Raw genomic sequence first — 25,451 nt, forward strand, 5'->3', positions numbered from 1 at the left:
TCATGCGTGGCGCCCGCGCAGAGAGGGAGGGAGGCGGGGACGCCGCGAAGCAAGGGCGGTCGGTGCATCCGAAAGGCAAACTTTAGCCGGAGTGTAGGTGTATCCTGGCAGGTGATGGCGCCCCCCGCGGCATAGAGGTCCAGCGCCCTCCGCGAGCCTCAGACAAGTTCTTCCGTGGTGTCCGACAGAGAAAGTCCTGATTATTTTGAACATGTTGATGCGGCTAGCCAAGCTGTCCTGCCCGGGTGAGAGGGAACTCCTGGTGGGGACCAGTGGAGGAAGGTGAAGGAGTTTGGGCAAAACAGACTAGCCCACGCCTCGGGGCTGTAGACACCCCTCCCGTCCCACCTCTCGTCTATTTTCTCAGGCTGGACTGGGGCAGAGGTCGACGCTGTCTGCCTCTGGAAATGGACCCTGGCTTCCTCCCCTTGGGGTTGCCACAATTGGAAGAATTCATAACTAGGTTAAAGGTCATGGGCAGAGGAAAGTTGTCAACACGGCCCCCTCAGTGGACTTCTGAATTGAATGTTCCCAAATCTTGGTCCTAATGCACATCCCAAAGCTCAGGTGCTATATGTTGCCTTGTTTTTTTTTTTTTTTTTTTTTTAATATTTATTTCTAAGTTTTCGGCGGACACAATATCTTTGTTTGTATGTGGTGCCGAGGATCGAACCCAGGCCGCATGCATGCCAGGCGAGCGCGCACCGCTTGAGCCACATCCCCAGCCCTATGTTGCCTTGTTAAGAGTGGGAAAAAATAATATTTGTACAGTTTTTCTTCTTGGTCCTGACCTGACTCGTCTTGCAGTCATCCTAGTCCAGTCTTAAGAATTTGAAGTCTGATCTGTCACATCGTGATTAACATTCATATGCTGCCCAAGTCACAAATTATATCTGGAGTTAGGAATTTTTCTGCATTATCTAAAAATAACTAGAGGCTTATCATTATGGGTGCACCTTGACGCTGTTACACGTTTTTATAAAGTTTTACTTTAAAACAGTATGTATTTTTTTAATTCAAAGTTTAGAAGACCTTAAATTCCAAGTTAAAACTTGCTATATATTTTAAACGAAGTTTTGGTTATAAAATAATCCTTAAACAAGAATAAATGTTTAAAATTCAAGATGTTCGTATTAAATTTCATGAAAGTAGAATTTTGTTAAATTTGGTCCCCTTATAAAGTTTCTGTTACCCATGAATCTATTGTGCACCTAATGCATGGATATTCTTTGTTTTGTTGACCATTGGTAATGTCAAATTCTATCTACTCTATAGCCTAATTTAGGTGTATTCAGTCTTGGCCCAGTAACTCTTTTTTCTTTAAATACTTACTCATTGCCATTTTCCTAACCTGGTGTTAGCACTAGTGTGAGCAAAGAGTTGGAACTCCAGTGTTCTGCAGTGTCCAAATCAGTGTGAGTGATATGATGGTGTTATGGGTTCAGTGGACTTGTGACTTCACTTCTTTACCAGAATTCACAGTGCCTAACTGTTGAAATTTCTAAAGTAAGAGATCTCATTTGTTTTCAGAAAAGGCTGTGACTTTTTTTTTTTTTTTTTTTTTTTAAGATCCCCTGGAAGAAATCAGGACTGGGGATGTAGCTTGGTAGTAGAACACCCTTGATTTTAAACCCCAGTACATGGAGGTGGGGAGGATACATTCACCTTGCAATTGGGTACTAAATAAAAATAATTAGCGTTTGCCAGGCTGATCTTTATTCAAACATGTCATCTTCAGTTAATTGGAAAACAATTTTACCACAGCCTCAAATTCAGTGACTTCAGAGATAATTTCAAGTTGAGTAATAGTCTCATAACTTGACAGACTGTTAAAATTGAGATTGCGTTTGAATTTATTTGTATCTTCTGTAAATGGGGTTTGTAGCTGCCTCATATGTCTCATAAAGTGATGAAAGGATAAAATTCTTAGCCATCAGTATGTCCACAAAAGAGTAAATTATACAGTCCAAATCCACTGAAATTATTTTGTTAGTCTTTGCTATTTACTGTTTACAACACATTTTTAGAAGTTTATTCATTTGTAGATAGATGCTTCATAGTAGTGACACTCTAAAAGTTAGGAAAGGCCCTATTGTTATTATACCAGAAATTAAACAGAGATTTGCAGGCTTCTCTATAACAGTTGTTAACTAGGAAGGCACCTATCCAGGTAACAAATAGGTATTTAAAACTTGCTTTGTGTAAGACATATTCTAGATCCTTCATAGTATTTAGAAAACAAAGATTGACTATAAACCTTATAGTAAATGGATAAGGAGAAGTAACTTGCTAAAAACATCATTGCTATTAATAAATTCAATCACTGAGGAGATAGACTTCACTTTTGTATTTTTGTGGCTGGCTCCTTCCATTTTGCAATGTTATTCACAAGGCTTATCCATGTTGTAGCATCTATCAGTACTATCAATTTTTCGTTTTTATTGCTGAGTATTATTTAATTGTATAAGTACGTCACTATCCATTTACTAGTTTACATTTGGGTTTTTTCCACTTTGTGGCTATAAACATTTATGTATAAGTTTTTGTGTGGATATGTTTTCATTTATCTTTGAAAACCCTGTTTAACCTGTTTCCCAAAAAGTTGTACCATTTTATATTCCCGCTAGCAGTATGTGAGGTTTTCAATATTTCCACATCCTTGCCAGTACTGTCTTCTTGAATATAACCATCCTAGTGGATGTAAAGTGGTATTTCGTGGTTTTGATTTGCATTTCCCTATGTTCAATGATGTTGAGCATCTTTTAATGTGTTTCTTGGGGAAAACATCTATTCAAATCCTTTGCCCACTTTTTAATTGGTTTATGTGTCTTTTTGTTATTAGATATAAGATTTCTTTGTATAGACTGAAGATATTCTAGATACAAGTCTCTTATCACATATATGATTTACAATTATGCTCTCCCTTATATGGATTATCTTTTCGTTTTCTTTTTTAAAAAATATTTTTAGATGTAGATGGGCATAATAACTTTATTTATTTTTTTTAATGTGGTGCTGAAGATCAAATCTAGTGCCTCACACATGCTAGGCAAGTGCTCTACCACAGCCACAACCCCAGGCCACTTTTCACTTTCTTAAGGGTATCCTTAGAAGCACAAAAGTTTTTCATTTTGATGAAATGCAGTTTAATTATTTTTTTCTTTTGTTTGTGCTTTTGGTTGTCATATCAATGATTTACACCAATATTTTATAGTTTTAACTCTTATATTTGAGTCTTTGAACTTCTTTTTGAGTTAATTTTTATACTACCATAATATTCCACCATGCGACCAGCGCACTGGTTTCATTAAAGAGGTTCTTGGCATAAAAGTTAGCTAGTGAGATCAAAATAAACACATAGACTCAATTACCTTTTTCTATGACCAGGTCCTAGACGGCTCTCACCTCTCTGGCTCACACCTCGAACCACCCGGTAGAGCAGCAAGGATTACTCAGGGCTAGCAGGAGAGAGAGGCAGAGCACGCCAGGGAGTGGCCTTTTATTGGAGAACAAGAAATTCAGGGGAAAATTCCATCCAATGAAGGTCGAGGGGGGCAGCACTCCAAGGTCAGGGTCAGTGATTGGCCTCAGGGTCAGTGGTCAGTCACACCCCCACACAGACAGGCTCTCACACCAGGAGAAGGTGGGGAAAGCTCCGACACAGTTTAGCCAGAGTGCCTCACACCCAATCCGGGAGTTGCCCAATCACGTGTGAGAATGGCTTCCCACACATAATCTTTTAACTTTTTATTTCAAAATAATTTTTAACTTAGATGAGTTGCTAAGATAATACAGAGTTCCCATATACCCTTTGCTCAGCTTAATGTCTTACATAACCATAGAATAATTATCAAAACTGAGAAATTAACATTAATGAAATACTACTAATTAACTACAAACTTTATTCAGATTTCCTTTTTCTGTTCCAGTATTCAGTCCAGAGTACCACCTTGCTTTTACTTGGTCTACTTAATTGTGACAGTCCCTATATTAATTCTTATCTTTCATGACCTTGAGACTTTTATGTATATTTGTCAGGTATTTTGTAGAATGTCTCTCAATCTGAGTTTGTCTTGTGATTTATCTTGATTACAAAGAGATTAAAGATTTTGAGCATGTATTCTGTAGAAGTGAAGAATCGTTTTCATTGCAGCATATTGATGTATGATACCAATAGGTCTTGCTGGTGATATTTAAACTTGATCACTTGGTTAAAGTCATATTTCTCTACTATAAAGGTGATATTTTTCTTTTTTAGTATTCTTTCTTGCTAGAAACTATTCTATAAGTCCAGCTCACATTCAAAGGGAGGAAAATTAAAGATTTTATGGGCATATCTCAGTTTTTTTATACTGTGATATTTCTGTCAAAATCTTTGTTGAAAGGGAATTTATTTGGCATAAGGAATAGGATATACATTTTTCCAAATGGCTTTCATCTATTTTTGTACCTCTAATAAGTGACTATCTCCTCATGATTTGGAATAGCATCTTTATCATATACACATCCTTTTGTGTATTCTACTTCTGAACTCTTTTTATTTGTTCATTATTCTGTCCCTTCTCTTGTTTATTAGATGGTTTTTAAATATCTAAAATTCACAAACTTTGTGACCAAATGCTAACTGAATTGCCTATCTAAGAAAGAATAGAATCTGCTCACATTTGAATCATTTTTTAAGAAGCCATTCAAGTGGGGCTCAGTTTCACATGCCTGGAATCCCAACAGTGGCTCTGGAGGCTGAGACAGGGGGATTGCAAGTTCAAGGCCAGCCTCAGCAATTTAGTAAGCCCCTGAACAACTTAGGGAGAATCTGTCTCAAAATAAAACATTGAAAAAAAAATTGGGGGATGTGGTTTAGTTACCCCTGGGTTCAATCCCCAGTACCAAAACAAACAATAATGATAAAAAAAAAAAACAGTCATTCAGCTTATGTTTTTTCAGTTTACTCCTAACAAGAACTAATTTTAAAAAATAAAATAATGTTCATAATTTTTATACAGCCTATCATTGCTTTCATGCCTTAAAAATTAAGAAAAATTATCTACCTCTCTGTGCTACAAGATGGTCTTCAACTTCTGTTGTACCTCAAATCACTACCCACTATACTATTTATCCCCGGGATAAAGACAAGCGATGGGAAGGTAAGTAATAATTTGTGTAAAATTGTTGAAACTTTTCTAGATACTTTATATCATTTTGTGGAGAGGAATATTTTATTTTTCATGATAATTTAAAATCATCTAATAATATTTTATGGCTTTACCAAGTGTGTTATATATTACTACATAGATAAGTAAATATTTAATAAATTTATGATAATCTCAAAGTCAAAAGTTGCTTTATGGAAGCTAACATAAGATATGCGCTGGGATAGAACCTAAGAGAGCATCAAACTTATACAATAATATATGTAGTCTCTTTATGCAAAACAGAGGGAATTTCTATAAGTAACACTAAAGCATAGCAGGTGGTTTGTATACCAGCATGTAATTTCTTGTGATTATTAGGTCATATTAATCTTAATATTAAAATTAATTAATATTAATTTTATTTATTTTTAACAGGAGTGAACATGGAAAGATTTGCAGAAGAAGCAGATGTGGTAATAGTTGGTGCCGGCCCTGCAGGGCTCTCTGCAGCTATTCGTCTAAAGCAATTGGCTGCTGAACATGAAAAGGACATCCGTGTGTGTCTAGTGGAGAAAGCTGCTCAGATAGGCGCTCATACCCTCTCAGGGGCTTGCCTTGATCCGTGTGCTTTTCAGGAACTCTTCCCAGACTGGAAGGAAAGAGGGGTATGAAAAGTTGCTTCTTTTTATAGAGTCTATACTGTATCTCTTTTTCCAAATTACTGGAATAGAAGAACCCTTATCATGTAATTCTTTTAGGGGGTAATTATATACATATGTATAGATGTTTAAATTTGAAAATTGCAAACATGTTGGCTCTTATCAGAATTATAATATATTGGCTCACTGGGCACTGTGGTGCACACTTATAATCCCAGCAGCTTGGGAGGCTGAGGCAGGAGGATCACGAGTTCAAAGCCAGCCTCAGCAAAAGTGAGGCGCTAAGCAACTCAGTGAGACTCTTGTCTCTAAATAAAATACAAAATAGGGCTAGGGATGTGGCTCAGTGGTTGGGTGCCCCTGAGTTCAATCCCCAATACCAAAAAAAAAAAAAAAAAAAAAATTTTTTTTTTACTCTTATTTTTATATAATGCCTTCTACATATTATATTTATGTACTGGACTTATAGGAAGGCATGATTTGGGAAAGATCCATGAGTATTTGTGCTTTTTTTTATTTTGAGGATTCTTTTAACTTATTTCTATAGATATTTGTATTATTGTTCTTAAAGCATTATATAAAATTTTCTAGAACAATGTTATATCTAAAGCCAAAGAGGATAATGTAATTTTCTAAAGAAATTAGTTGCTGTGTCCTCTCATGACTTACCAAAAAAGCTACAGGTGTGATATACAGAGGACCAAGAGCTAGTTTTACTGCTTTCAAATAAAATTTCTATGAACTTTTTAAAAATCTTACAGTCTCCGTTTTTTAATGCCTATCCTGTTCTAGGGTTAGAATATTCAGTGTCTTTTAATACTCTGGCTGAAGGACAAAATGTTTATAAATTTTGGGCTGGGGATGTAAGTTAGTGGGAGAACACTTAACTAGCATGTATGAGGCCCTGGGTTTGATCCCCAGCAACACAAAAACAAAACAAAAATCAAAAAAGTGTATAAATATCATCTGTATTCTTTTTATATGGAGTAAATTTCATTTTGCTCTCCTTTAAAAAAGATTGTACTCTTGAAAATAAAAGTAATTTTGCTCAATTAAATATTTGGTTAATATTATAGCAGAAATATCATTGAATTATTATCAGCATGATATCAGTTCTGATAGAAAACATTTTTTGTGTCAGACCCCTTTATTGCTTTGGTGCATACACATACACACATGTAGGTACATACACACAAACACATACATATTTGGCAGATGAAATTCATTGCATGTATGTTAATTGCTTTTATCCAAAGGAAAAATAAAACTTTTCTAATTTTTTTTTTTTTTTCAAAAAGCAAGAAATTTCAACTTGGAGTCAAGCATCTAGGCCAAACTCCTATAGGGACAGGGAAACATAATGTTCACATTGCAAAGATGTTTCCCAGACCCCCAAGAAAGGGGTTTCTGGGATGCAAAACTGGAAAGAGACTTATTTGGTTTTTAAAAAGATGCCCATCCACTCAGAAAGACAGAAAAAGGATTTGCAGTTAAAAGATTTTCAAAGGAAAGCCTGAAAGGAAGGTGAGGGAGGGGATTCCCTTTCCACATTGTGTCAACTAAATTCAAAAGGTAGTTGGTTTTTTGTGGGGGTTTTGTTGTTTTGTTTTTGTTGGGGTTTTTTGCCCTTACAAATTAAAACTAAAAAGTTTTCTTTCTTTTGTTTCTAGGCTCCACTTAACACTCCTGTAACAGAAGACAGATTTGGGATTTTAACAGAGAAATACAGAATTCCTGTGCCAATTCTTCCAGGTAGAAAATAGTTCTAGAACAGAGAAATTCCACACCTGAAAGGAAGTACATTTCATTTAGAGAAATTCCTTCCTTTGCAGATGAGAAAACTGATATTCAGAGATTTGAAATATTTAGCCAAAGATATACAACTAACTGGTGGGAAAGCAGGAGTAAAACCCAGTTCTTTTGACTTCCAGTCTGGAAAAATCATGATAGCCTTGGAAGCCAAGCAGGAATTTTTAGTTTAATGTTTTTAATTTAGTAAATTAGAACTAAATTAAATCAAAATTATAAAAAGTATTGAAATTATGACCATCAAGATAATGTATACATATATGCAGAAGTACAAGTTGATTAGAATTAAAAAGTATATTTTAAGTATTAAATTAAAAAGTATATTTTTAAGATGTTTATTAACAAAAAAGTCAGATTTACAAATTAAGCATGTATTTGTAGGTCTTCCAATGAACAATCATGGCAATTACATTGTACGCTTGGGACATTTAGTGAGTTGGATGGGAGAACAAGCAGAGGCCCTTGGTGTTGAAGTGTATCCAGGGTATGCTGCTGCCGAGGTTTGTATAGTCTTGTTTTTAATGTTTGTAGGAAACAATTTCTTTTTCTTCTGTAAATAAACCAAGAATTTTACAGAGGTGAAAATATATTTTAGAAATGGCATAGGAATTAACAATTATAAGATTGAGTAACCTTAAAAAGATCAAATCTGAAAGTACTTGAATTCCAAGTAACTTGAAAATTACTCATCAAGTAATTTTCCAATTTCTGATTAAACACCATAAGAAATGAAAAATACTCTTCTGGGTGTGTATTGAACAGAAAATACTATTTTATGCTATACAGAACAAATACATATACCCTTTCAAGGAAAACTTTCCAATTATATTTATGCCTTGCTGTCTTCTGGCTTAAGTCTAATATAGAACAGGACTGTTATCTTCTTCATACTAGAAACTTCTTCTATTTGTTCCCTGAAAGTAATTTTCTTGGCAACTACATCAAACTGTTGATCCTCATTATGTGTTATTGGGAAAATTATTAAAATCTTCTGCCAACCCAGAAGAATTGTCTCCACAAATTGTTTAAAATAAAAGAAATAGCTTAATTATTGAATGAACATTAAACCAAGACTGCAAAGAATGTCAAGAAATCTCTCCCTTCTAAAGCAGCAAACAAGATACAATCTGTTACAAAATACATAATAATTGTCATTATTGAAAGGAAGAATAAAAGTTGTGTTCTTTTGATAAGCAGCACATTACTTGGACTCAGGCAACCCAAACTCCCACAGAGACAGAAAGACCTGATGGCATCCTCCTTGATGTTCACATTTCAGAACATCAAAAAGAACCAAAGCCCCAAGGAGACATCCTTGGAATGTAAAACTGTCATTGTGTTTATTTAGATTTTTTTAAAAGACTCCCATATATCTGGGACAGATTAAGCATTTGCAATTAGAGCTTGGCTAGAAGAAATGCTGAAAGAAAAGTGAGGGATGGGGCAGTTTTCTTTGGTGCTGAGAAAAATTCAGATTTTAAAAATTTGTTTTGACCATTATAGTATATAAGTCAAATAAAACACAGATCCCTGTTATACCTGTTGTTACAAATTTGTTTTCCCAGCTGATACATATGCATTTGGTTTTTTGGACCCCAGTGTGGGATTTACATTTCTCCTTATTAGACATTCTTGATTGGAATCAGTGTCAAAATCACAGGTAGGTGATTTGTAGAACCTATGATTTTCACTTTTTGATTATATGCACACACTGAGAATGTCTTGTCTTTTTCCTCTTTTCCTCGTTTTCCCCCCATATCTTTTCCTCAGTTCTTTAATGATTGTTGCCAACAGAAGATTGATCTATTTTCCAGTTTTGTTTTGATACCCTAAACTAGATTTCAGTTCATTTTTTCCCGTATCCATTCCTATTAACCCTTGTTTTGCCTTTCTACTCTCGTTTCTTTATAATCTGTCGTTTGTTTCCTCTCTGAAGAAAAATGCTCTTTGGAGAGAAAAGTACAAAATGTGTAATGGAACCAATATAAGGATTTTAGAGTGATACTGTTTCTCATTTGCAGAATTACACTTTCGATCTATCTTCCTCCCTCCTTCTTGATCTGAAAATAAACTATAATCACCACTGGGAAGTTTTTATCCTCCTTTTGTTTTTTGGGGTCCCAATTCATTGAAGTTAGGCTTTTCTTCAAAGTTTCTTTCTCTATCCATGTTATTCGCCTCTCATTTCAGATTCTTTACATATGATTTTATATCTGAAGAGAGTCTCTTTTTTAATATTATCAGTTTATTTTACTAACCTCTTTTTGCCTCCTCCTTTTCTTCCTCATCGGGCTTGTGGAATTGGTGTTATTTCCATCAGTATGATTCATGTTCTTTTGTACTCCAGAAGAGAGTACCTCAAAAGCATGTCTCTTTTTTGCCTTAACATTTCAAAGCCTGTGTTTCTATAATCTAGAGAACATGTTCACATTCTAAGAAATCGAAGGCTGTTTACTCTTCCTTTTCAAGGTTAGTATGAATCCTAAAGTGATAACAAATTTGTTTTTGTCATTTTAGATCCTTTTCCATGAGGATGGTAGTGTAAAAGGAATTGCCACTAATGATGTGGGAATACAAAAGGATGGTGCACCAAAGGTAATAGTAACATGGCTACCAAATTGACAAAAAAAGAGAGCACACTCAAACTCAGTAATTAGGTCTTGCTCCAACTATACATTAATTATGTGGGTTTTAGAATATAATTATTAGTATGGAATATTTGTTAAAAAATATAGAAGCAATTTGAGCTCCACATGATTTATGCAAGTAGATATAACAATTAAGAATAACTTTTTAGGGCTGGGGTTGTAGCTTAGTGGTAGAGTGCTTACCTTGCGTGTATGAGGCACTGGGTTTAATTCTCAGCACCATATATAAATAAAATAAAAGTCCATCAACAACTAAAAAAAAATATTTAAAAAACAAAATGATTCCTTTAAAAAAAAGAATAATTTTTAAATAGATACAATAATTCATGCAAATATACAAAAAAATACATTTCAAAATTTTTACTTCATTCAGTTGATAAGGCAATCAATAAGATATCACTATCGGTTCAATGAAAATTCAAAACACATACAAGTGTATATAGGTCATCAGTCACCTGCATTGCCACCTCCACAATTTTCATTCCTATGGATAAGAATCATTTATATTATTATCAGTAGGTGAACAATGATAGACTTTGACCTGATTTTAACCATCAAGTCCTTTGGTAGATATAAAACAGGTTGCCTTTCTCTCATTCAAAATGTACAGCTGAATGGTTTTCACATTTTCACAATTTGTGTTTTTGAATCTGAGGAAGAAAAACCATTAGTTTATAGAGTTCTCACCTATAAGGTTCATTGGAAAAGACAAGAAAAAAGTACATTGCTTTCCAATTAGAGCAAAACACAAATTCACATTCTAATTAACTACATATCTGTGCTTTATTATCTGATTTCGCAACTAGATCATAAGCTTCATGAGGACAGAGACGAAATGATCTAATGCCTGGCACCATGCCGGGTACATAATTAGGTCTCAGTAAATGTTTGTTTATGGATAGTTTATACCCCTTTCTACCTCTTTTAAAACTAGGACTTTGTCTAGTTTGCTCCAGTAGATCTTCATGCTTCTCATTACTTCTTGCTGAGAAAGCAAATGGGGCAAAGCTTGTAAGTTATACCTATTTCAGGGGTCCTCCTATATAGCAATTTAAGTGGCTACATCAGAATCATCTGAGGTATTAGGGTTCAGCAAGTCCTTCAGTAGAGATAAAGAAACTGGGCTTTGGGGATTTGTTTAATATTGGGGACTGAACCCAGAGATGCATTACCACTGAGCTATATCCCTAGCCCATTTTTGCTGAGGTTGGCCTTGAATTTGAAATCCTCCTGTCTGAGCCTCCCAAGTCACTAGAATTATAGGCATGTACCACCATGCCCAGGAAAGAAACTGTTTCTTTTTTTGTTGTTGTTGTTGTTTTGTTTTTTTGTTTTGGTACTGGGATTGAACCCAGGGTGCTTAACCACTGAGCCACATCGCCAGCCCTTTTTATATTTTATTTAGAGACAGAGTCTTACAGAGTTGCTTAGAGCCTCACCAAATAGCTGAGGCAGGCTTTGAACTCTTGATCCTCCTGCCTCAGCTTCCTGAGCCACTGGGATTACAGGCATGCACCACCAGGACTGGCTAAGCAGTTGTTTCTTAAAACATGCACTCAGAAATTCCGAGTCATTGCCAAGTGAACAGACAACTGTTATCTTATAGTAACAAAAGAAAATTGGTTATTTTTCCTACATTATGACAATAATTTATCAATATCAAATAACTCATTAATGGCACAACAAAATTCACACAAATTCTACCATTCTGATATTTCATTTTTTGTGTTCTCATATTTGTTCAAAATTTTTTTGTGTTCTGTGCTTTATATTTATAAAAATATATTTTGTATATTGTATTCATATAGATATGAAAGCATAGAAACGGGGTTTGGTAGCATACATAGTGGTAGGCCAAAGCAGGAGGATCACTTGAGCCCCTGAATTGGAGACTAGCCTGGGCAACATAAGACGACCCCATCTCTTAAAAAAACATATTAACCTAAAAGAACATAGAAGAATGTAATGGATTCTTAGTGTTTGGGACTCAAAATCTAAGTTTTTTAAGTGGAAAAAAAAAATCAAGGATTCCTCTGCTTCCTCTATTGTACCATTCTCTGTTTAACCCAGGTTTTCCTCCCTGACATTTTACTGAAACAGCTCGTTAAGAGTCATATACCTTAGCTTGCCAATTCACTAGTCTGTCTTTTCTTACTTCACCTCCTAGTTTATACATCTATTAACATGAATAAACACTTCATAAGAAAAATAAGTTACCAAAAAACATGAAAAATGTTCAAACTCAAGTAACCAAAGATAAGTTAATGATGAAATAATTCTTACCACTGAGACTGAAAATATTTAGAACCTAGGGTATTGATCCTAGCAGTAATTAACATTGAAACAACCTAAATGTTCAACTATTGGAATTTGGTTGAAAACTTGAGAATCTGTTCAAATATTGAAGATAAGTGCTTTATTTGATGTATATTGCTTTAGGCAAATCAGTTTATAATGTGAAAATAATTATAAATTATGTCATTTTAAACCTCTTAATTGTATGACAATATCTGTGCACACATATTCATGCAAACATATGAATAGAAAAACATTAAGATATATTTCTAAGAGATTTTTTCCTGATTATTTTTTATTTTGTTCAAAAACTTTATTAATAGAGCATCTACCATGTATCAGACATAAATGCAAAATACATTACAAGAGAAAAATGCTCATTGTAGTTCATTTTATAGTAGGAAAAAGCATTTCATGTCATAAAAATTGTTCAGCAAAAAACAAAAAAAAAATCAACTGAAGAATTTAACCTGATCCTATAAAAGGATATAAATAAGCTCTCTATAATTTTCTATTCATAGTAATTTTCTGGAATGATTCACAAGAAAGCTATTTAAGTGGGTTTTGCTGCTAGTAGTAAAACTGGAAAATCAGGAACAGTTGGAAAATGACCTTTCCACTTTATATGCATTTGTAGAGGATTTATTTTTTTAGCATGAGCATCCTTTATTGTAAAAACAAGACACAAGATATAAAATTTAAATTAGATTCCACTTAAAACAGTATTCTTTGGCAGTTATCAAGAATACAAGCAATGTGTTGGAGAGGATCTGGGGGTGGGGGGAAGGTGTACTCATACATTGCTGCTGGGATTACAAATTGGTGCAACCACTTTGAAAAGCAGTGTGGAGATTCCTCAGAAAACTTGGAATGGAACCACCATTTGACCCAGCTATCCCACTCCTCAGTCTATACCCAAATCAGCATACTGTAGTAACATAGCCACATCAGTGTTTATAGCAGCTGAATCATAATAGCTAAACTGTGGAAGCAACCTAGATGCCCCTCAACAGATAAATGGATAAACTGTGGTATATACACAATGGAATATTACTCAGCATTAAAAGTGAATAAAATTATGGCATTTGCAGGTAAATGTATGGAGTTGGAGAATATTAGGATAAGCTAAGTAAGCCAATCTCAAAAAACTAAAGGCTGGGTGTTTTCTCTGATTAGTAAATGGTGAATTGTGCTGGGGGCGGTGCATGGGAAGAATGGAGGATCTTTGGATTGGGCAAAGGGGAGGGGAGGGAGGGGTTATGGGCGTAAGAAAGAGATAGACATCATTACCCTACGTACATGTATGATTGCATGAATGATGCATCTCTACATTGTGTACAACCAGAGAATTGAAATGTTGCACTCCATTTGTGTATCATGAATTGAAATGCATTCTTCTGTCATGTACAACTAAGTAGAAAAATAATAATAATAAAAAACAGTATTCTTAGTTCTGTTCCTATTATATTTTTGCATTGTCTTTTCTATACCTGAGTTAAGACTGAATGGAATGTGTATGTTATATTGTCATTTAACATGATTTTCTTTTTTAGACAACATTTGAGCGGGGACTAGAACTACATGCCAAAGTCACAGTTTTTGCGGAGGGTTGCCATGGACACCTAGCCAAGCAACTATACAAGAAATTTGATTTGAGGGCCAATTGTGATCCCCAAACCTATGGGATTGGACTGAAGGAGGTATCCTGATTTGTTTTTACAATTCTAATTTTGATATGTAGAACTTAATTTTCAATTAAATTTATTTGTATTTTTCATTGACTTGAAACATTCATTAAACTAAAAATACTTGGGATAGTTTTCAAAGGGCTAGAAAATATTACTGATCAAATTATTATCTAAATTATTACATTTTGAAATTGTTTTATCAAGTGATGCTCAAATGAGTCTTGGAAATATTTAAACCTTGATTTTTTTTCATAATAATACCATCTGCCCTAGTAGAATCAGACCTGTTATCCATATGCTGTTGTAGCATAGCCACATTATACAGAGAAGTGTTTATTCAAAATTATAAGGTGAGCCAGGCACAGTAGTGCACAATTATAATCCAAGCTACTTGGGAGCCTGAGGCAGGAGTTTCAAAAGTCTGAAGCCAACTTTTGGCAACTTCAGGACCCTATCTCAAAATAAAAAAAAAAAAAAAAAAAAAAAAAAAAGATGGGGGGGTGGCTCAGTGGTAGAGCACTCGCCTAGCACATGCGAGGCCTTGGGTTCAATACTCAGCACCACATAAAAATAAATAAAATAAAGGTATTGTGTCCAACTACAACTCACTCTTTCTCTCTCTCTCTCTCTCTCTCTCTCTCTATATATATATATATATATACACTTTTTTTTTTTAGGCTAGGGTGTTACTCAGTGGTAGAGCACCCCTGGGTTTAATCACCAGTACTAAAAAAAAAAAGTATCGTGAAGATAATTTAAAATTTATACAGTACACACCAGGCATAGTATATTGATCTGCAGTCTAAAATTTAATTAGGAAGCAGGCAGGATGGCACACGCCTATAATCCCAGTGGCTCAGGAGGCTGAGGCAGGAGGATTATAGGTTCAAAGCCAGCTTCATTCAGCAGCTTACTGAGGCCCTAAGCAACTGAGCCAGACCCTGTTTCTAAATAAAAAACATAAAAAGGGCTGGGGATATGACTCAGTGGTTGAGCGTCCCTAGATTAAATCCTAAGTCCAAAAAAATACAGAGAATAACTCATGTATTATAAACGGATCTCAAGTGTGCAGCCCCAATAATTTTAACACAATAAACACATTCATATAACTTGTCACCTAGGTGGAAACAGAGAACATTACCAGCACCCCAGAAGTTTCCCTCATTCTTTCACTGGTGTTTTCTATAATCACACAAAAGTTTGGCCAGTTTGAAACTCTAATGTCTTAAAAAGCGTTCATAATTTTTTAAAATATTTATTTATTTTTTAGTTGTAGTTGGACACAATACCTTTATTTTTATGTGGTGCTGAGGATCGAACCCAGGGCCTTACGTGTACCAAGCCAGTGCTCTACCACTGAACCACAGCCCCAGCCCAAAAGGGTTCATAATTTTTCCAACTCATTTCTTTACTCAGATTCAACATGCTACAAATTGGGCTGGGGTTATGGCTCAGTGGTAGAGCGCTTGCCTAGCATGTGTGAGGCACTGAGTTCGAGTCTTAGCACCACATAAAAATAAATAAATAAATAAATAAATATGCTACAAATTGATATAATTCTTTGATATATGAAGTAGTTTTTTGTTACACATTATAGTTTTTGTTATAATTAATACTGTAGGAACACTTTGAATTTTTGTTTTTTAGTTATGGATTATTGATGAAAAGAAGTGGAAACCTGGGAGAGTGGATCACACAGTTGGATGGCCCTTGGACAGGCATACCTACGGAGGCTCTTTCCTCTATCATTTAAATGAAGGTGAACCCCTCGTAGCTCTTGGTTTTGTGGTAAGTTATATCCCCATTACAGAAAAAAAATGGTAGAGTTATAGGATCATCAGTTTTGTAAAGCAAGGGTTTTGAATCGGGAAATATAAAATGCTTTTCATTTAAATCTTGTTTTTCAATTTTACCAATATGTAAAGTGCTTATCACTATCATAAAAATCAATGGACTTAGAAACACACATATAATAATAGCAGCTACTACATTCCAGGCACCATGCTAGACACTTTACTGATATTACTAACTTTCCTAAGAGTCCTATGAAGTAAGCATATCCTTAGAGTTTATGAGAAAGCTGAAGTCCAAACAAGTTAAACAGTTTTTTTCCAAGCACACCAAATGATGGAAGCAGGATTCATGCGTGAAGTTATCTGCCTTCAAAGCCCATTTCCACTATGGCATGCTGCCACCAAATATGAAATCAAACTGGATTTGAACCTACAACTTTTTAAAAATATAAGTAGCTTCTTCTTTCTTGACCACCTACATCTTTGCAGTAACTTACATCATGAACATTTCAAGGAAAAGAGAAGTAAGAGTTTCTATACTTTGCATTTGGTGGCAATCTTATAGTTTAGTGTCATGGGTAGGATTGTACATAACACATTGTTAAATTTATGCATATAGGTATTTTTACCTCTGGTCAAGTGTTCAGTGCATCACCTTTGGATATTGATTCTATTTATTTAATCTAACCAAAGAAAAATGGGGTAGTTAGTAATTCCAGCACTTTAGTAATGCCTTGTAAAATGTAACCTATATCCCTTATGCTTTTTTTCTAAATGTAGTTTACATCCTTTTTCTTCATTTTTACCCTAGTAGTACTGTAGTAGTGGATTATTAGTTGACTCCTAGAGTTGGTATTGATAAATGAATAATAAATAATTACAACTCCTTTTGTAAAAGCATAATCTGAGATACCTATAGATATTTTTCATATTGGACTTTTATTTCCAGAGCAGTGATTTGTTAATATGCTCCAAATTTTTTAAGTTTTGCTGATTATAAACACATGGTAACCTTTTGTCTATGCTTTCTTTTCCACACAGATTTTATAATCACTTGTTTAAATTTGCATTATTGTATATGTTTCTAAAGATACTTTGCATGTGAGAAATTTAACATATTTATTTGCTTATAAATAGTCAAATTTAAATGTACACATTTTAAGGTTGGTCTAGACTATCAAAATCCATACCTGAGTCCATTCAGAGAATTCCAAAGGTGGAAACACCATCCCAGCATTCAGCCAACATTGGAAGGTGGAAAAAGAATTGCCTATGGAGCCAGAGCTCTCAATGAAGGTGGCTTTCAGGTAACTCTTCCAATTGGTTTTTCCTTATTTATGTATTATCAATTCCAAATTGGTGTTTATAAAACCATGTACATGGTGATTAAATTGTATATACTATGAATTTAATTTTAAGAATATGTTGATCTCTAGAGATTCATGAGGGTCTTGTCAGTTTATTGTCAACCACAAAGTGATAACTCTGTGACACATGATATTTCCATTGTCCTTAACTGCCAGGAAACTCGAAGGCAAATTTAATTTTCAGCAACCTTAATCTTAACCTTAACTCCCCTATTTTATATGTCTGAAATAAATCATTTCAAATATAGTTAATGTATCAATAATATACTAAACAATGAAATAAGATCTAGATGGCTATGATTAAAACCATTATTATTATTGTGAAAATAGTATTAGACAAGTAAGATGCTCTAAAAACCAGCTCTAAAACTTACCAAATGATTTTGACCAAGTTAATTTCTCTGGCCATAAGGGATCGTATGTAAAAATAAAGATGATCCCTTCTGTCTCTAATGTTCTAAGAATCTAACACTATTTTGGAAACTGGATTTTTAAATTTATTATAAAATAAACAGATAATAGAAAAATGGGAGAAGAGGGTTGGCTTAACCTTAAAATGAAGCTCTAAATGCTTTATTACTGTAACAATAATTGAAAAGTAAAATCATTATGTATATTATAAACATAATCACTAAAATCTTAACACTGTCTTTAAGTTCTGCTATGGGATTACTCTCATTAGGTGTTTTTGTTTCAGGAGTAGTAATTCATTTGCTAGACATATTTATTGATTTGCATAACTCTTTTCAAGCCTACTGAATTCCTTTAAATAATGTTCATATTGTCTATTAATCTAATTCTGCTGTGTAATTTATAATATAAAGATCTCAGTATACAAATTTTCATTTAAAAACATTGCCTTATGTACTTAAACATCTCAAATAATTTGCAGATTAGTAGAAAGAGATGACTACAAACAAGCACTTTTTACCTGAATATACTCACTTAATCAAAGATTCAAATACTTATTCCCACTAAGTTTTTGGAAAATCTTGAGAGACAGTAATTAGAAACATTGTATTAATTATTTTGAGCTAAGAAATATTGTCCAACATTTTTCAGCATGTCTTTTCCTTTGTCCCTCACTTCCTAACATGATGTCCAGCTTTCAGTAAAACTGCCCCCCAGGATAGTGTCCTCCCAGAACTTAAAAATAAACACATCCCGCCTCCACCCTGCTGTAACATTTTTGTTCATGGGATTTAAGCCCCCAGTTTCAAAGAACTTAAACTAACAATATATGTCCTTCACACGTTTCTAGCTCTTAAATAAGCATCAAAAAGGTCACCACCTCATTTAAGAAAAACATTGGCATTATCCAAGTCCCTAACCATTATCTGTTTTCAGCTGGTAGCATTCCAAAAAGCTCTTTTTCTCCACTGCTTTGTGATCCTAATTCATTGCTATTCTGTGGTTCTAATATTGAGTTTGGTCTGAGGAACAGTCATGAATTTATTACCCACAAAAACTATGAAAGGACTTGGGCCCTGATACTTATCTTTTACCAGCATTCCTTCTATCCATAAGTTTTGCTTCTTCCGTATCCTTAGACATTTGTCATTGATAGGAGGTATGACACAGAGCCTTCACCATGTCGTAGTCTTTGGTTGGTTGGTTGGTACTTGGGATGCTTTACCACTGAGCTACATCCCCAGGCCTTTTTATTTATTTATTTTTATTTTGATACAGCGTCTCACTAAGTTGTTGAGGCTGACCCCAAAATTTTTTGATTCTCCTGCCTCAGCTTCCCAAGTTACTAGAATTACAGGCGTGTGCCACCATGCCAGACCTTACCATGTCTCTTTTAACCACCTCTTCAAGTCTGTCTCAGCATTATTAGCCAAACTTTTACCACCTCATCACTTTCTCAACAAAAGCCCATGGCTTAATTTAGGAAGCCCTTGGAGAACAAAAATACAGAAAGGAAGAATAATTCTGCATTGGTTCTCTCTTTCCTTTTTAAACTATGGAGTACATTTTCCCATGTACCCATCATTATTTCAACTGCTACACTTGTGAGCAGCATATACTCTTCTGTTAACTAAACAGTCTCCTATTGACTAAAAATATTGCCACCCTTTATTACATTATTCTTTTTTTAATCCAAAATGTATACTGGCCAGGCATAGTAGTACATGCCTATATTCCCAGAGGGTCAAGAGGCTGAGGCAGGAGGATCTCAAATTCAAAGCCACCTTCAGCAACTTAGCAAGACCCTAGCCAATTTAAGTGAGACCCTGTCTCAAAATAAAAAAGGGTTGAGGATGTAGCTCAGTGGTAAATTGCCCCTGGTTTAGTCCCCAGTAAACCTCTCACCCCCACAGGAAAAAAAAAAAAAAAAAAAAGTATACTGGAGTTCAAATACGTGTCTTAAAATTTTGGAGGGCTGGGTTGTAGCTCAGTGGAAAAGTGCTTACCTATCATGGGAGGCACTGGGTTCGATTCTCAGCATCACATACAAATAAATAATATAAAGGCCCATCAACAACTAAAAATTATTTAAAAAAATTTTTTTTGGAAATTCAGCTCATTAAGTTAATCAAAATATATTGTTTAGCCTAGCTGTAGTGCTAACATAATTATATCACAGATTTCCATCCCTAGATATCAAACTGAAATAAAAAGGATAAAAATTTCTTCTAAATCATGTATTTTCCCAGAATACATGTAAAAGCAAATCACAACTTAGAATGTAGTCATCCAGGTTTAAAGAACATTTATAACTGTGACATAGATATGTATAAATAAAGTCATTTTAAAACATGTTTCTATCTTAAATCTGTCCTGAAAGGAAAGGAAAAACTTTTTAACAGAAAAACAGCAGTAGTCCTAGTCCTCACTCTTAGGGAAGGCAAATGAAAACTGCCCTTGCTCTATTTCTTTACCTTCTTGCATTCATTTTCATTTATTTATTTTCAACCTTTCCCTATAGCTGTAGAAGTCTTTGGCGTGTTCAGTTTTGCCTAATTTGCGCTAACAGTATATTCTGAACCTTTTTTCCTCAGTCTATACCAAAACTCACCTTTCCTGGTGGTTTACTAATTGGTTGTAGCCCTGGCTTCTTGAATGTTCCCAAGATCAAAGGTACCCATACTGCAATGAAAAGTGGAAGTTTGGCAGCAGAATCAATTTTTAATCAACTAACTAGTGAAAATCTCCAATCAAAGACAATAGGTAAGAAATTCCTACTACAGGAAATAGTTTTGTCAGGTTATGTGTGTTATAGTTAACCTTAAAGATGTATACTGTATCTGTTCCTTTGTGAACAGTATTAAGGTATATGCTATACAAAAAAAAAAAAAAAAAAAAAAAAAAAAAAAAAAAAAAAAAAAAAAAANAAAAAAAAAAAAAAATATATATATATATATATATATACACACACACACACACACACACACACACACATTCTTAGTACTTACTGTCAAGAGAACTTTAAAACAATGTTGTTTTCTTCATATCAAAAGTATAATAATTATCAGGCATGGTGGTATATGCCTGTAATCCCAGCAACTCTAGAGGCTGAAGGAGTATACCAAGTTTGAGGCCAACCTCCACAATTTAGCAAGCCTTGTCTCAAAATAAAAATAAAAAGTGAGGATGCACTCAATGGTAGAGTGCCCCTGGGCTTAGTCTCCTATGTAGCAAAAAAAAAAAAATAGTACCAGTGGTGTCCCCAGAATCTATTCCAGGTTTGACAATACTGCATTTACACTGCATACATGTAAGGCACACACTACTAACGCACAAATACCAGCGTGCATTCCTTAGCAAACACTGCAAGCACAGGCATATATATGACCCTTCTAATGTAGTAGAGAAGAACAGCCAGCACTCACACCTCAGTAAACCCCTTATCTAAATAGACCCTCAAGGGATTCTGTTTTTCTCAAAACCAAAGTTACCCTGCCCCTCTAACTTCACCTTTTATCACTCTCCATTCCAGCCACATGGGCCTCTTTGTAATTCCTGAAACATGCCATGCTTGCTCTTATCTTAAGGTCTTTGCTCATAACTTGCTCCCTCATTCATCCTTTACCTTTGTTCAAACTTCACTCTAGTGACCCTCTCTTGCCCACAACAGTTAATCTGCAATATGTAGCACTCCCATCCCCACCCCCAACACTTTTCTTCAGCATTTCCCACCTTTTGGCATACTATATCATTTACTTATTTATACTTTTTACACTTTCCACTTAGATGAAAACTCCGAGAGAGCAAGGACTTTGTTCATTTTGAATCCTAAAGACCTGGCACCCAGTACAGTAACTGGATAACTTGATAATAGCTTTATTCCTTAAAATCACAGATAACAAATGTTCCACGAGTTAGAATTACACAACTTGGGGGATGGGAGGTTACAGTTCAGTGGTAGAGTAATTACCTAGCATGAACACTGTAGAAAATTAAAAACTATGCAGCTTGGTTATGCCTTCAAATGTCTTTGTAGGAATGGAGGCCTTGCATGTGGGAGTGGAAGGGGATGAGGTACAACACAGAAAAGTTAAGTCAGAAATGGAATGGTTGGGTAGAAATTTTTCCTAATGTTTTTGTCAAGTATTGTTCCTTATTGGACCACCAGCCATACTTCAACTGTATCATATACTCATAATACCAAACATAGTACTAGAGCCGGTGTATCACAAAAGGCAAGGAATAAAGCCTGTGAGAAAAGGGAGTGAAGCGAGGACAGGAAACAATAACTGAAAAAAGCATAGTCACTGTGGAGTTCATGAAAGACAATGAGAAGAATCAATTGTCTTCTTAAATCCTAAAAGTAGTGTACCATATTTTGGTATTACAATTTCCTAGAGCTACCATAGTAAAGTACCCTAAACTAGGTAACTTAAAACAACAATTTATTCTTTCCAAGTTCTGTAAGCTAGAAGCACAAAATCAAGGATTAACAGGAATATTGCCTCTCTGAAGTCTCTGTAGAGGAATCTTATCTTGCCTCCCCAATTTCTGGCAGCCTTAAACATTCCTTGGCTTCTGGCAATTTAGTCTCTGTCTCCATCTTTTTAAAAGAACACTGATCATATTGGATTAGGGACCCATTCTACTCCAGGAAGCCTTAATTACATCTGGAACCACCCTATTATAAAGTGAAAGTCTTAAATTTTGGAGTTTAGGACTTCAAAATACATTTTCACATGGAAATATTTCAATCCAGACACAGTTGGTATTTTCTGTGATGAACTATACAAATTTTCACTTACAGGTAGCATGAACTTTTTAAGTTTTCTTCTCAGTTTTGCTGAATTTTCAAACTAATTTTCTTTACTACCAGTGTTAAGTATTCAGGGTTGGGACTGTAGCTCAATTGTAGAGTACTTGCCTGTCATAAGCAAAGACCTGGATTTGATCCCCAGCACCCACAAACAATAATAATAAAAAACAAATGTTTACTGTCAACAAACATGTATATCAAATTATTATCTTTTGGGAAGATTCCAACATTTAAAAATTACTTATGACTTACTAATCAGATATTTCATTATCAAAATACCTTAATAGAGTATTTTATGCAGCTTAAGGCTGTTTTACAGTTAACATTTCATGTTTTTCATGAAAGGACTCCATGTAACCGAGTATGAGGACAATTTGAAGAAATCTTGGGTGTGGAAAGAGCTGTATTCTGTTAGAAATATAAGACCTTCCTGCCATGGAGCATTGGGTTTATATGGAGGGATGATTTACACTGGAATATTTTACTGGATATTGAGAGGAATGGAACCATGGACCCTAAAACATAAAGGTAATTCAAACATTTTAAATGTCAATGTTATAATCTTTAAAAGCTTATAAATGGGATCTATTAATTAATGGAGAAAAAGACCTTATCTTTTCATGTTTTATAAGCTTGCTTGCTTAGAGAAATTATAATTGCTGTCTTTCAAAGATCTGGAACTAGAGGATTAAAGCCATATTTCTTTGGCGTATTTTCAGGTTTTTATAATGTTAAGAAAGTACTTGAGGGTGGGAAGGGGTGCAGTTCAGTGTTAAGAACACTTGCCTACCTTGTACAAGGCACTGATGAAGAGGTAGAAATGTAGGGAGGGTTGGAGATAAAGCTCAGTGGTAGAGGGTGTGCTTAGCCTGGGTTCAATCCCCAGCATCAAAAAACATACATATACTTGAAAACTGTTGTTATGTTAAACATTTTTCTGAAAATTGTTGAAGGTTCTGACTCTGATCAGCTTAAGCCAGCCAAAGATTGCACACCTATTGAATATCCAAAACCTGATGGACAGATCAGTTTTGATCTCTTGTCATCTGTGGCTTTAAGTGGTACTAATCATGAACATGACCAGCCAGCACATTTAACTTTAAAGGATGACAGCATACCTGTAAACAGAAATCTATCAATATATGATGGGCCTGAGCAGCGATTCTGCCCTGCAGGTAATAATTTCCTTCCATTCCTAAATATTAATAGATATCTGCTTCAAATATTTTAGAAATGATTCCATTTAGGAATTATTTATTTCCATTGCTTGGAGATTGTTGTTATGACCACTATACTCAGCTCTTTTTAGGAAATTCATACCTAAATGAGTTTGCAATTAGCATTAATAGTTAACAATGATAAAATAATAGGGAATTTTGGTTAAACCTAATTCAGATGACATTTCTCCAGAAATGTCAGACCAAGATAAGGATTATGGAACACAAAATACCACCTCTGCTCTTGTAACAAAGAACAGTTATTAAAAAGTTACTTTTGTCATGGAAGCTCCTGTGTGCACACACATGCTAGAGTAGGTTACGGCCATACTGAGTTCAAGAGTGGTCCTAAACTTTAAATTCACCATGAATATGATATCTTCTTACTGCTTTCAGCTAAGATTAAACTAATCCAAACCAGGTCTCAAATGCTATGGTAGAACCAACAGTATACAGATATGTGAGAATAAATACATTCTCAAGTGAAATTAGAATGTAAGCAAGCCCTTCGAATGCAAGGACCTTTTTTAGACTTTTTTTTTTTTTAAAGAAATCAGGTTATCACTGTGGGGTTATAAACTCCCTGAGGACAAGAGGTGGATTTCTTTTATTAGCTATAGCATGGGTGTGTGTGTGTTTGTGTACCTCAAAGATGGCTAAGTACCAAAGACCCTTGTTAGACTCACCCAGTCAGTACTGCTCTACTTCATTTTATTATATACATTTATAAACTAACAGCAGCCTGCCGCACACACCAAGATTGTCATTATATAATGACAGAAAACAACTTCTAAGGTTTCTGTAGATGAGGATTTTTAATTCTACTGTTGATCAGGGCATGGTGACATACCCCTGTTATACTAGCTACTCAGGAGGCTGAGGAAAGAAGATCACAAGTTCAAAACCAGTCTAGGCAACTTAGCAAGACCATGTCAAAATTAAAAAAAAAGAAAAATTTAAAGTGCTAAGGATATACCGCTTAGAGAGTGCTCGTCAAGCATATGCAAGGCCCAAGGTTTAATCCCTAGTACCACTCCATTAACATTATTCATTTTTACTTTCAGGAGTTTATGAATTTGTACCTTTGGAACAAGGTGATGGATTTCGGTTACAGATAAATGCTCAGAACTGTGTGCACTGTAAAACATGTGATATTAAAGATCCAAGTCAGAATATTAACTGGGTGGTGCCCGAAGGTGGAGGAGGACCAGCTTATAATGGAATGTAAACTGCAATTTATTTCATTTCAGGCACATTTACATTTAAAATGTATAGCAAACTAACATTAAAATATTTAGAAGTTAACAAGTATCCTTCACAAAATAACTATTGGTGAAATAAATGTTTTATATTATATCTATGTAAAATTATCCCATAAAAATTATGAAACATTTCCCTCTTACAATAAAACTAAAAATTATGTAGCATTTACTTACCTCTTTGATTGTTCAAGATTTCAGCACCAACAGCAAAATGCCTTATTGGGCTTTACTATACAGTTGATTTACCAAATTTAAATCTTCAAATATAAAAATGAATATACATTCTAGACCAGGGATTAGCATCTAACTCAGCACTTACTATGAATAAAGTTTTACTGAACCAGCCATGCCCAT

General features: G+C 34.7%; 1 protein-coding gene across 1 annotated transcript; it reads left to right on the plus strand.

The window, feature by feature from the left end:
* The first annotated feature begins 104 nt into the window (after positions 1-104).
* Etfdh (electron transfer flavoprotein dehydrogenase) lies at positions 105-25,442 on the plus strand. The gene is made up of 13 exons (XM_015484522.2): positions 105-245; positions 5,004-5,144; positions 5,568-5,797; positions 7,462-7,543; positions 7,982-8,100; positions 10,118-10,195; positions 14,097-14,243; positions 15,879-16,019; positions 17,188-17,331; positions 20,397-20,565; positions 22,964-23,146; positions 23,572-23,793; positions 24,900-25,442. The coding sequence occupies exons 1-13, from the start codon at positions 212-214 to the stop codon at positions 25,061-25,063; spliced, it is 1,854 nt and encodes a 617-aa protein (XP_015340008.1). The 5' UTR covers positions 105-211; the 3' UTR covers positions 25,064-25,442.
* The last annotated feature ends 9 nt before the right edge of the window (positions 25,443-25,451 follow it).

The sequence above is a fragment of the Marmota marmota genome, unplaced genomic scaffold (assembly GCF_001458135.2).
Source record: "Marmota marmota marmota unplaced genomic scaffold, marMar, whole genome shotgun sequence".
NCBI classification, from domain to species: Eukaryota; Metazoa; Chordata; class Mammalia; order Rodentia; family Sciuridae; genus Marmota; species Marmota marmota.